The sequence below is a fragment of the Artemia franciscana genome, chromosome 1 (genome assembly GCF_032884065.1).
Source record: "Artemia franciscana chromosome 1, ASM3288406v1, whole genome shotgun sequence".
NCBI lineage: Eukaryota > Metazoa > Arthropoda > Branchiopoda > Anostraca > Artemiidae > Artemia > Artemia franciscana.
The window spans coordinates 41,231,263-41,245,527 of NC_088863.1; the positions used below are offsets into that span (position 1 = coordinate 41,231,263).

At 35.3% G+C, this 14,265-nt stretch overlaps 1 protein-coding gene across 1 annotated transcript in view; it reads right to left on the reverse strand.

Moving 5' to 3' along the window:
* LOC136030837 (annexin B9-like) overlaps positions 1 to 8,236 on the reverse strand; it is a 28,473-nt gene extending 20,237 nt beyond the window's left edge. Inside the window, exons 1-2 of the mRNA XM_065709915.1 lie at positions 8,156 to 8,236; positions 5,657 to 5,729 (exon numbers count right to left, since the gene is read on the reverse strand). Of these exons, the coding sequence (XP_065565987.1) occupies positions 5,657 to 5,729; positions 8,156 to 8,221 (139 nt within the window). The 5' untranslated portion in view covers positions 8,222 to 8,236. The remainder of the gene's footprint in view (positions 1 to 5,656; positions 5,730 to 8,155) is intronic.
* Between the last annotated feature and the right edge of the window lie 6,029 nt (positions 8,237 to 14,265).

The window sequence follows — 14,265 nt, forward strand, 5'->3', positions numbered from 1 at the left end:
ACTATGTATGTTTTCTGGAATTCAAATATTAGCTCTAACTGAAACTTGGTTACAGAATCATAATTCTAGTTTATTAGAAATAGGTAATTATCGATTGTGTCTTAAGAATAAGGAGACTCGTCAGCATGGTGGACTGGGTGCTTACATTAGAAAAGACTTGCTAGCTATAGAAAGAGATGATTTAAGGGTTAATAGAGAAATGGTATTTGAGAGTTTGGTATTAGAGGTTAGCAAGAAATCCAAGGTGTTTTATTTGGTTGTTGTTTATAGACCTCCGTCGAGCAATATTAATGAATTTTTTATGTTACTAGAAGAACAGTTGGACATGATTAGGAGTAGAAACTTACCTATATTTGTGTGTGGTGATTTCAATATTGACCTAATGAATCTGTTTATTAATACAGAAGTTAGCCAGTTTTTAAATATTATGCTGAGTTATGGGTTGAAGCCTACGATTACAGTCCCAACTAGGGTTACTATGAATTCAGCATCGTTGATTGATAATATTTTTGCTAATGTCAGTTACTATAATGCAAGTGTGATAATAAATGAAGTATCTGACCATTTTGGGATATTTTTGAGTGTTCAAAATTTTTTTAGTAAAGGTACTAGGCTTAACTCAAATTCACAAAATAGATATAAAAAAGTGATCATTGATAATAATGTGCTCATTCTTTATAAAGTAAAGTTAGAGAAATGTAATTTTGAATTTTTAAATAGTAATGAACTAGATATTAATGCTAAGTTTCAAAACTGGTATTCAATTATAAATAGTTTATTGATTGATTGTAGTATTTGTAAAAATGCAACTCGTCGTAGAGAAACTCCAAAGAAACCCTGGACCACCCAAGCTCTTTTAAAGGCTATTATTAGAAGAAGATATTTGTTCAAAATGTGTGCGGCTAGTAATAGTGTAAGTGATAAAACAGAATACAAGATTTATAGTAACCAGTTAAATGCACTACTTCGTAAAGCCAAAGCTGATTACTATCGTAATAAATTTAAATCTTGTGAAGGTAACCCTAGAAAAACATGGCAAATTATAAAATCCGTCGTAAGTCCTAATAATGATGGTATATTTCCTGACGGTATACATAATGATAGTACAGCTGCTGATAGAATGTGCCGTCATTTTGCTAATGTGGGAAAGGATTTGGTCCAAAGTATAGTTATTTCTGAGCATGAAGGTAGTTTTAAGAAATATTTATCGAATGCAAGTGATGTTTCGGCGTATTTGAAGCCAATCAACGCTTCTGAGCTTTCTGAAACATTGAAAAATTTAAAAATTGGAGCTTCAGGCTCTGATTTTGTAACAGTTAAAACTTTAAAGTATATTTACCCTGTTATTTCCGGTCATTTAGTGTATTTATTTAATGAATGTTTAAGGACTGGGGTGTTTCCAAGTTGTTTTAAAATTGCAAAAGTTATTCCTGTCTATAAAGGTGGAGATAAAAATGTACTAGGAAATTATAGGCCCATTTCTTTATTACCAGTAGTATCTAGATTGTTTGAGAAATTGATAGTTAAAAGAATGGTTGAATTTTTGGAGAGTAAATCATTTTTTAATCCAAATCAATTTGGTTTTCGGAAGGGTTTATCTACTGAGCATGCTGTTTTATTTTTGACAACTTTTGTGAATGATGCGTTGGATAATGGTATGAAAGTCGCTTCTGTTTTTCTTGATATTGTAAAAGCTGTTGACTGCGTTGACCATTTTATACTCATTGCCAAATTAGAAAATTACGGTTTTAGAGGACCATTTCTTGAATTACTGTCCTCGTTTTTAAAAGAAAGAACTCAATATGTACAACTAGGAGATAATGTTTCTTCAGTCAGTAGTGTTAAATTTGGAGTACCTCAAGGATCTGTTCTTGGTCCCCTGTTATTTTTAATTTTTATAAATGATTTATGTAGAGCTTTTAATATGATTTCGTATGATCTTGACATTGGATGTGACGGGGAAAAAGTAATTGTCCCCAGCTTTGCGGATGACACTCATATAACTGTGGCTGCACGAACAGGAATTCAGCTGTTGAGTCGTATTAGTTCTTGTCTGGAGTTTGTACACAATTGGATGAAGCTTAATAAGTTAAATTTGAATTATAGTAAATCTTGCTTTTTATTGTATGGTAGGAGCTCAAATTATTACCCTTGGATAGACAGACTTAATATTGCTGATATGGGTATTCTAAGAATGAATTGTACAAAATATCTAGGAGTTTTAATTGATGAATGTCTCAGCTTTAGAGAACATATAGATTATATTAGTCTTAAACTCGCTAGGAATGTTGGCATTTTAAGAAAGTTGCAGCATATTTTCCCAAGAGATATTTTAAGAACAATGTATTATTCCTTAATTCATCCTTATCTGCTATATTGTTGCAATGTTTGGGGTAGTACATTTCCTTCTCATCTCAATCGTGTTCGAGTTTTGCAGAATAAAGTGCTTCGAGTGTTATGTGGTGTAGGTTTTAAAGACTCGGTACAAAAGAGGTATATAGATTGCAAAATCTTGCCTTTAGCAGGACTTATTATTTTTTATCGAAGCCTGTTTATATATAAATATTTTCAAAATTGTTTACCAATATATTTTAAAAGTATGTTTGAACTAGGAAGTGATATTCATACACATTCTACGAGACAGTCCGATATAATTCGTCGTCCGCTTACTATTACTCGTAGATCTCAATTCTCTATTCGGCATCTAGGACCCCATGCATGGAATTGTTTACCTACGACTTTGAGAAACTTGGATAGCTTTCTTGAATTTCGGCGGGAATTAAAGCTATTTTGCCTTAATATTTATGGTTTTGATAGTTGAGTGGACCTCAAGTGGAGCCAAGATGTTGGTTTTGATTTTGGCGAAACTGGTTAAGTGGTTTTAGTTTCTTTTTGTTTTGTCTCTTTTGAAGTGTAAATCCGTTTCGATTGAAATGCAGGGTAATTGATTTTTTCTTCTTCTTCTTTCTTTCTTTTTTCTTTTCCTTTTCTTTTCTTTTTATTTTTTCTTCTTTTTCGTATTGTTTTATATGTATGTGTATTGGGGTTGTAAGCCCAAACAAGCTTTGCTTCGGGCCATTTGCTTGTTTTGCTGTGTTATTTATATTAATAAACCCATCTCTCTCTCAAATAATAGTAAATATGAGACCAGGGTAAAGTTTCCAATCGGATTAGTTTGCATTGCCTGTGGTTTACTTTTTCAGCATATTTTTTTTTACTCATAAAGAGAAATTTTCAGTTTCACAATACATGAAAATTGTGTTGCAAATTTTACTCAGGTCAGATTTGTAACCATTTTGGTTCGATAGAGCATATGAAAGAAGAACTGAATATGTATTTTCTTACAATTAAAATAGTAAAAAAAACTGCACATTCTTGTGTTGTTTTTTGCAATTTGACGACCACTGGTGGAACCCGCAACGCTCCGCATTACCCTTTACTCAGACAGAAGTATACTAAGTAGATAAATACTTTTTCTTGATAATTTCCGATAATAAAAAATCATATAGTGCCTCAAACCATGAAAAAAAATCTAAAAGTACATGCCTCACGGTTCCAGTAGTCGAAAGATAAGCAGCAGAATAGCCTTCATTATTCTTGATGCTATATCTTCAAGCAAATATACGAATAAAAAAAATTCTATTCTATTCTAAAGTAAAGAACATTTCTTTGGAATACATAAACCTAACTAATTTTTTTTAATAAATACAATTAGATAAACATAAATGTTTCCTTTTAAATTCCCAAATAAAACCGTCACTTTTGCAAATTACTTCACTTTTAATGTACATTTTCTAACCACGAAAACAAATTACACTACGGAAATAAAATGCGATAAAAGACATTCAGAAAATTTAGGCATAAACTTCATTAAATTTCATAGATCCTGATTTTAAGTAGAATTCCAACCAAAGATCATTAAACAGCAGCTATAGAAAGATCCCCCTTGGGGTTCATCCAAATGCCCCTCCCCCCTTCCAACACAAGCAGAAAGTTTTAATTGGCTAAAACACATTATTTTATGTTTTCCACCCCACACCAAGAAAAACTAAGACGGCTTCCCAAACAGCCCAGATTAAACCGACCTTTGGTTGCGTCGAACATGCTAAAGAACGAACGCAGTATTTGACATGAATATTGTTTTTACTAACAGTGTGAGATGAAGAAGCAAGTGTTAAATGAAAATTATAGCTGCCTCAAATAACTCCCCACTCCGACAAATGTTAAGGCCTATATCGTTTAAGGTTATTAAAACAATATTTTATTATATCATTCTCTAATTTATTAATAGTTTAATACTTGGCTTGTCAAATCTCGCATTGTCAAACAGAAGATTAGATCGTCGATATTTGCTATTAAAAATATCAAATAACGGTTTTCAAGGATTTAATATTTTTTCTTCTGAAGCTAAAACTTTTCTAGATTTGTGACTAATCCCTAATGTCATTAATGTGATCAATTGGAGTCCTCTCTGTAGAGCACTTCGCATTTAGCTAGGTCTACAGCTTTTGTTCCGAACTGACCAAAAAGCAAGAAAAAACCTTCACAAATATGCAGAAAAATCGTATTTTTGAAGACAGGGCGCTAAAATGTCTATAAGATTTTTATTATTTTTTTAAAGTCTAACAAAGGACATGAAAAAGTGTCTGCCATTAGTGACTCACCAGGAATCGGTAGCAGATTACTTTGCTCTCAAACAAACAGTTAGAATTTACATTCCTTGTGCTAGTTTTTGGTATGCTGGTTTTTTTTCAAGTCTTATGGTTTAAATATTTAAACACCTATCTACTGAACAACACCTTAGAATATTTTTTGTTAATGAATGGATGTTGAACTATCAAATGCAAGAATATAAATGTTCAGCCTATCGTTGCAATTTAAAAACTATATGCCTATCATTATCCTTGATGTTCTAGACAGAAGTAGCATCTCCTTCTATCATTTAAATTGTATATGTGCGACAGATAACAGGACTTTACCACAGAAAAAGTAGCTTTTTTTTGACAAGTTACTACTAGTTTCTAAAATACGAACACTCAACGGAACAATTTGCTCAGCCGCACCGTCAGTTGGCATGTTAAGTGTAAGTAACTTTACAAATGTTATAGCTGAGACTGAGCTATACAAGTCTTGAGCTTTACAAATCTCATCAAATTGACCTTATAAAAGTCTTATAGCTCACCTAGAAAGAAATTCTCGTTCAAAACTGGCAAAAATATGCCCGTATTGATTAAATACGGCCATTTTCAATTTGAAAACCCTGCTCATGTCTGACAGCAGTGTAAGACTTTTGAAAAAATCAGAATACCATTGAAATCGATAGCCCCTTTTGAGACACCCTTTAGCATCCGAAGTTAGGTTATGAACATGTGAAAATACAAAGCAAATAGCAAAGCATCCTTTACAATTCCTTCTCAAAGTTATGCCCACTTTTCAGGTAAATTTGCACTAGTCATACACTACTATTTATGTTTCTTTCTTTGTTTTCCTGCACGGCTGAAAAGAAACCGCGGGTGATTCAATTATCAAGCCTGAATTACTGAAACAATCAGACCCAACCTTTTTCTGTCTCCTTATCCGTTTGTCAGTCAAATCTTACTAGAGTTTTCTCTAACTAGAGCAAACTTTTTTGTTTTAAAATATGCACACAACCCACCTGCACTGTAAAGCCTTTGTGCGTCGTTCATAACTACTTCGTTATCGATAACACCGTGTTCGTCTCTTTGTCCCTGCAAAAAAAGAAATTTGTTAGCGTCTGATAGAAAATTAATTTGTACACACCATTTTTATGCTCTTACTACTGACCAAAACTGTAGATATTTAATAGGGATGCTTCGGGATTAAAGCTGACTAAATCCATTTCTTGGAATTTAGAAGGTACGACAGGATCCTGACACACCTTAAGCCAATATTTTTCACTGCATTAGCAGTTCCAATTTTAAACAGGTCAAATATTTTCACCAAGTGTGACAAAACTCTAAAATGTATATTTTCGGCAAGTGAATAATGAAACCAGATATATTTGTAGCTGTAAATTGGTTTAGTAGCCTCAGCTTCTAGCGGGATGTTATCCTGTTTCTCTTTGTAAACTGATCTTACAGCTATTTAGGGACGGGTATATCAATAACAATAAAGATGAAGCAAAAGATTGACGTTAACAATTGGGCCAGGAAAGTCACCTGAGAGTCAAAATGAAAAAAGAGGAGCATTTATGTTAAAAAGCAATATATTTTGATGCTCTATCCGCCACCCAAACTTAGAAACTAATGTGTATCTTATGTTTATTTAATGTGTAAAGAGGAGCATATGCGCAAAAAACTAATATATTTCGAAGAAATAAAAAAATTCACTAAAAAAAATTTTACACTTTTTTCGCCCTTGGTCCCCCAAAAATCTTTATTTTAAATGGTTTTGGTTAGCCTAAATACTAGGTGATCAACCTAATCGACTAGTTCGATCCAAATGAAACAGTCACGCAAAAACATATCTCACTAAGGAAAATAAAGCAGAATACGCCCAATGGGCTGTAAATGTTTTAGAATTAATTAGAGATATAAAGAGAGTGTTCCAGAGCTATATTATCATAGATGATAACTAGTTACCTTTTATTACCTTCAGCCTAAGTTGGCACAAACAAAATTAAGAATCTAAAATACTTATAAGACATAAACGGGCTAACAATGCAATCCAATTTGCACTTGCACCAATACAAATTCCTCGTAATTTACTGCTTATCCTTTGTTCTGGAATAAAATTAATGAAAATAATTTATTATCATTAATCAAGCTCTGGAATATAGTCAAACTTACATTTTCAACGCCCATTACTATAAACTTAAACAAATACCGTCAGCAGAACCATATCCATGATTTATTTTTCGGTGAAGGGACGGAGGGTTACGAAAGGATTCTTTTAGGGGAAGTGCAAAAAATTTTCAAAAACGTGTAAAAAAATTGTTTATATTCATTCTTGTTACGTTTTTACGAGTCGGACAAACATTTCGAAGGGGGTTCAATCCCTTACCCCCTTATCCCATATATACGCCCTTGACCGTCAACCTATTATCATCATTTTTCATAATTTTTTCACCGTAATTTTTTCATCAACAAATGTGGATCTCTTCTCTCAGGAATCAAATGTTGCTTAGTAGCTTATTTATTGTTATTTAGAGGATACCACCATTTTATTATATAAACGATTTGAACGAGTCTATGTGTTGTAATTTTTTTCTCAACTTTAAGAACCGTCTAAAATAATAGCAGTCATCAAGTCGCAACAATCAAAAAGGAAAATTGCTGCTGATCTAAAATTTTACAGAATTCTTACCTCTATCCATTTTTTTGCTTTGTCCTATGGAAAAGAGGCGGATGTGCATCGTTTACCCTTTTGGACAATTGTCAAACAAAAGATGCCAAAACTTATCTTGTAACCATTCACCTTTGGCTTTTATAAAAATTTATTGTATATGCCTATGGTGAGTTTAAAACAAAGCATTAAACAGTGGAATTCCATGCAAAATAAATCCACGTTCAGGGAATAATCATTTTATATTCTACATATACCAGCAATACAATATGTAACCGAGAAACCAGTTTTTGATAGAAAAATGAAGTAGACTGAAAAGGTGTTATTTTCAACCGTCACCTCACTCCAAACTATCTCTTCTGCATGGTCAAGCCCCTCCCCTTCAAATGTGGACGCTCTTCTTTACTGGTATCAATTCACAAAAGTTTAGGTCGGAACAAAATGTTGTTCTTAATAGCTAAGTGTGGTAAACTTATCGAATTTTTAAATTTTTCCTATGAACATGCACAAAAACAGACATTTTGGTGCCTCTCCCCAAGCTGATGCCACTGCATTTGGTAGAGTGATTACTCCTTTCATAAAGATTGAGATTAAACATGTCGCGGATCGTAGATTAGATTAGGAGTAATCTCCTACTGAAGTTTTTAAATCCTCTTAATTGTTGCATGTTCACTTTATATTGAAAATAAGATACATGATTTGAATATTCGATCCAATAGCATTACCTAGCAAAATATAGAGCTTTGGATTTAAGCAGATTAGGAGGAATCAGCTCCGAGGTTATCTTTACCGGTTTTGGTATTTTTCTAGGTGTTAATACTCATTTATAAATGCAAATTAAGGTCTTTACTTGACAAAGGGCGACCAGCAATCTCTTGAAGTTACCAGAAGTATCACTTGCAATCGATTCTTCCATACTTTTCCCATAAACTGCAAAAAAAAGATTATGACATATGAACCTTCGTTTAAGGGGCGTAAGATGTCCGTGAACAACAAATATACCATTCCAGTTTGAAGAAAGGTCGCTTTGAAAATCGACTGGATTTGAAAGGACAAGCTTTAAACAAGTAGTATTAATAAAGGCAGCGTTTCCACGCTTGATTATTATGGGTTACTGTTTGGCTAGTTAATTTCCGGATTATTGATTAAGGATTATTTCTTTTTCTGGAAATAATTATTCGAAGAAGAAGAAAAATATGTAAAATTTTGCTATAAGAATTTGCCGGGTATCTGAAATTTTACAAAATTTTACAATAGAATTTTGAAGCGGAAGAATAAAATAAATAGAAATCAAGTAGTGGGAATCAGGCCTCTGTTCCTCTCCTATTTATGGTTAACATACACATCAAAAGTATTTTATGAATCAGTCCATTACAAAGCTTGTATTCAAATAACGCAACTGATTAAGATTAGTTTTACTGTTTAAGCCCATCGAACTGAATTACGCCATGCAAAAATATTGTTACAAATTATTAAAGGCTATTGAATGAAAAAAAATCTTATATGGAAGCAAAAATTAGCTTCAATAGAATAAAAAATACAGATAAAACCCAGTGTAGAATCTTGGAATGTGTCAACCTCCCAAAACAAGTTGTGCACAAAAAAAAAAGAAAATGCATAAGAGAGTTGAAACCGAATTGATAGCATAAATTCGTATTCACCCAACAGAAAATTCAGGGGTGATAGATTACCGATGAATTAGTCATATGATGGAAATGTTCTGTTTAATTTTAAAAAGTATTACCAAAAAGATCACGATTCAAAAAAAAGGTCAGAACACCATAATTTTCTTCATAAAACAGCTGCCCCTAATTATAACGCAAGTCACACCGAACCAGTAGATCAGGTTAACTAACACATGCTATAACAGCCTTTTATGAAGTAATCCATTATGAAGCTGTTATTGAAAACACATAACTGATTAAAAAAAAGATTGATCGTTCTTGCGTCGTGACCTGACATAAGTCATATAGAAACGTTGTTTCAAAATATTAAAGGTTATTGCAGGAAAACTGATCTTTAACGAACCCAAAAAAGTAGCTTTTATTGGTAAAAAAAAAAATACAGATAAAAGCGAGTGTACAAACTTGAAAAGATGTCTGCATCACACAATAAAAAGAAATAGCACAAAAAAAGAAAATGTTTCAAATTGAAGTTAAATTAATACCTCAGTCTCCCATCCATCCAACAAAATTTAGTTTCAATGGATTACCCCTCAAGCAGAAATCTGATGAAGATCTTTGATTGTTTTTTTTCAATCATGCAAAAAGTGGTCAAAACACCATAATCTTCGGCATAAAACGAATTTTCTAAATTTTTGTGTATAGGCCTACTATCGATGATTAAAAAAACCAAACTTGTAAGGGTTTATGCCTTTGATATTTTTTGTCAATTTCAAGTTTAAATTCTCACAGTAGCTATTCCAGTAGGACAGTAACTCACAGAAGCTTCTCTGTAGTGAGTTTTAATACAGTCCGTATTAGTTTGCAAAAACAGCTTTCGCCCTTTTTAAGTTTCTTGGTAATCTTTTGTCGACGATTCCTGGCAATCTTGCTTCAAGATTCCTACCTTAACATGCCAGCATTCTTTGTTATGGCTCATTTTTTTAATAGATGGATCGCCTTTGCCGACAAGAATCCAGGTCACAATACTCTAATTGCAATCGTTTTTTACAGTTGTAATTAGTAGATCTTTTAAGCTCTAATGTATCGCTGTTTCATTTTCTAGACAAATATTTATCTGGCATAGCCTCCTGCCTATGGTGTGCGAAGTGAAGTAGAGTTATATACCCTATGTCACAGAGGAGTATCTGAACTTGTGCAGCCAAGCTTTCGTTTCACAAAACCTTTTTTCTGCTTTCGAGTGGAAAGCTCCGTTCTAGCAGGCAGGCACCACTTTCAAATTGAAGATGGACTAAAATCTATAAGCGTTATATGTCCTGTGGTGGCTCAGTGGATTTGACCTTAGCTTGGCAATACGGGACCCAGAGATCGAATCACGCAGCAGGAATGCACTGCAGGCCCGACGCAAGGACCTTAGTAGTCAAAAAACGTTTTAACTTACGTTAAAACGTAAGTTAGGGATTATTAAAATAATCGCTGTTTAAGCGAAAACAAGTTTCCATGAAGACTTAACGAAATACCAACAACAGTAGCTTTGGAAACACTACAAGCCTGGTCTATAAAATAATATCAATAGCTAAATCGACCAAGAAATAATCTTAAATATAAGTGTTAAATATATGCGGCAGCTACCCGGCCCCACAGGCAATATATCTTCTCTGAGTGATAAATAGAAAAATTTACAGAAGCAAAAAAGCGGCATTTTCCCAGGGGTCCGAAAGTGCTGTCGTGATTTCGGCTGGGCTTATCATTTGTTTTTTCAGACTTGGGATTGAGGTAGACAAATGCTATATCAGTGGTTCCCAACCTTTTTCAGTCCGCGTACCCCTAGTCAAGGCCCAAAAAGTTTGCGTACCCCTTTCTTGAGAATCGTTGTTTTACTTTTTTCTTAACTAAAATCAGATTTTCAAAAACACGAGATTTATTGTCCAATATGACGGTGCTTAAATGTACTTACAAAATCAATGAGAAACTTAAGGCTGCTTTTTTGCTAAAATATTATCAAATCTTGGCTCGATGTCACTAACGGCAATTATAAGGTCATTTTGTACACTCAGTCTGTTTCTGTGTTTGGTTTTGATCAATGACATTGCCGAAAATGACACTTCACAAAGGTAAGTGGATCCGAATGGTAACAAAGCAGACATGGCGATTTCACTTAGTTCCTTGTATTCTCCTTTCACCTCCAGCCAAAACTGGGAAACAGTTACATTTTGGAATTTCAGTTCTAAGGCACGATCACTGGCAAGTTCGATCAGATTCTCTGTAAGCTTGTCACTAAGACCAGAGCTTGAGGTCACGTCTTCAACAAATGGATTTTGGATCCAATCCTGCGTTCTATCTTGGTTCATAATCGATGGGAAATATGACACAAGTTCATCTCGCAACTTTGTCAGATGCTCCCGAATACAATCACAGATTGTGTTGAGGTTATCAATTTCACTATCGTCCGCAAACTTGTCAAGGGTCGGGAAGACACTAACGCTGTTTCTTTGAACCTTTTTAAGCCAAAACTCCAATTTCTTGATGAAAGCACACATCTTCGAATTCAGGGAGAGTTCGTCCGTCCGGAAACCTTGCATTGACAGATTCAAGTCATTCAGTTTGTCGAAAATATCCGCAAGATAGGCCAGCCTGCAGACCCAGTCCTGGTTTTCAAAAAGTGAACTGAATGCAGATTTTTGCTCCAGAAGAAACATATGAACTTCTTGTCGAAGCTCGAAAAGTCTGTTTAAAATCTTCCCACGATACAACCAGCGAACTTCTGTGTGCAGAAGTAAATGTTGATGTTCTGAACCCATCTCTTGGCACAGCAACTTGAACATTCTTGAGTTCAGTGGTCGGGCTTTGATGAAGTTGATCACTTTTACAGCCTCGTTGAGGGTCTCGTGCAGATGTGCGTTCATCCTTTTCGATGCAAGAGCTTGCCTGTGAATGATGCAGTGCAACCACTTCACCTTTGGATTTTTCTTCCTTATCCAGGCCATGAGCCCATTATTCTTCCCTGTTAGGGCGGCAGCTCCATCACTGCAAACTGATAGACACCAGTCCCACAAGATGCCCCCTTCTGCGAAGAATTTGTCAATCACCTTGAATAGTTCTTCTCCAGTTGTTCTTGACTGTAGGTTTTGACAAAACAGAATATTTTCTCTTATGTCAGAACAATCTTGATATCGAACAAAGACGATCACCTGGGCTTCACCTGACACATCCGTGCTTTCGTCAAGCTGTAACGCAAACATCTTCGTCAACTTTATTTGCTCAATAACCTGTATGACAATATCGCTTGCAATGTCTTCTATCCTTCTTGAAATGGTATTGTTCGACACAGGTATAGACTGAAGGGCAGTAGCAGTTTTCGTGTCAAACATTATTTCACTGACTTTCACTAGTGCTGGTAATATCAGACATTCGGCGATGGTGTGCGGTTTTTTCTGTTTCGCAACTAAATATGAAACAGCATACGAAGCCCGGAGAGCCTTTGAAGAAACTGATGCCACTTTTGCAATTTCCAAACAGTTACTAGCGAATGCTTCTTGTTTACGCTTGAAAAACTCTATGGGCTTACCGACATGAGAAGGGTGCAGAGTACTGAGATGCCGGTTCATATGCGCAGGTTTCATGGAACTGTTGGCCAAGACTTGACCACAAAGAACGCACTGTGCATTCACTGGATCAGACTTTGTCGCACTAAATCCGAACCCTAGGTATTCTGACAAATATCGACGCACTTTGACCGATGATTCGTCATATTTCTTCTTCTTAGGTGCAGGTTCAGAGTTTTGGGTACCATCATTCGGCTTCTTGTTATTCCTGATCAGGAATCTATCCATCTTTGTTTGCAACCACAATTCACGAACTTCGTGTTTCAACAGATGACAAGATACTGAACTCGCTGAGTTTAAATCGAGACCTTACGGCTATGGAGAAAAATTAGCGGGTTACTGAAAGCGAAAGTTTGGAAAATGAGTCTGAAATTACGTACAATGGGTTATGTTATCTGATTTTGAGGGAAATGTTGGAACTGAGTCAGAAACAAGTTTTAAAGATGTAGACTAAATTAATTTTGGGACCTTCGCGTACCCCCTGCGAGGGTTTTGCGTACCCCCTGGGGTACGCGTACCACCGGTTGGGAACCTCTTAAACTTTAAAGTTCTGTCATTGCTAAGGAGATTAGAGCTTATACTTTGCTCCTTTCTTAGTGGTGACGTTAAAAAGTTGGCCTACGGCGAAAAAATCAAATTTTGAAATAAGACAGATAGATTTTTTTTTTCGACGGCAATCAGTAGCTCTTGATGAGCCGATCAAAGTATATGTCATCCATTTTTTGGCACAAAAATTCCTTCATGAGATATACTAGTTTGAAAGTTTCAAGGGGTTGACAACTTCAGTATTTATTTCAGAATTAGCGACACTTCTTGACTACTAAGGTCCCTGCGTCGGCCCTGAAGTGCATTCCTGCAGCGTGATTCGATCTCTGGGTCCTGTATTACCAAGCTAAGGTCAAATCCACTGCACCACCACAGGACGTTGACAACTTCAGTAGTAGGGTACACACTGAAACCAAAAATAGGTCGATACCAATTGTGAGACAAGTAGAGGACTTGTAAGCAACAGTCAGCTGTTAGACCATAATCATCTTCGGCAATAAGGGGTTTGCAACTTTGGCTAGTTGGTGTACCTATTATTTGTTTCTGGTGTATTTGATGGTGAGACCAATTTGGTTCCAGTGGTAAAACATGCGGGGACCTGTAAGTAATAATCGTCTGTTAGGCTACAATCATCTTCAGTGAAAAGGGATTTGTAACTTTTGCTAGTTTGTGTAGCCTACCCATACTCAATGTAACCTAGAATTAAGTGTTTACGCAACGGGTACAAACGATAACGTAAAACAATGAAAGCGCTGAGGGGTTTGTAACTTTTGCTAGTTGGTGTACCCATACTCACTGTAACATAGAATTAAGTGTTTACGCAACGGGTACAAAACTATAACGTGAAACAATGAGGCAGATTCGTAATAATTAATAGAGTTTCATCTATGGTATTTTGATCCTGAAAAGTTACGGATAGCTTTATAATACCAACTCGATTATATAGGATACTAGCTGTTGGGGTGGCACTTCACGCCACCCCTACACCTAGTTGATGGGGGCGCTTCACGCCCCCCAAGCCCCCCCGTGCGCGTAAGTCGTTACGCGCCATATTAGTTACGCGCCATATTAGTTACGCGCCATTGTAGTTGTGTCCCTGTGTACCACCTATGAATATAGATAGATTTATATATGTGTTTTGAACTATGTAGAACTTGCGAATATACAACATTCTTGGCTTTCCCATC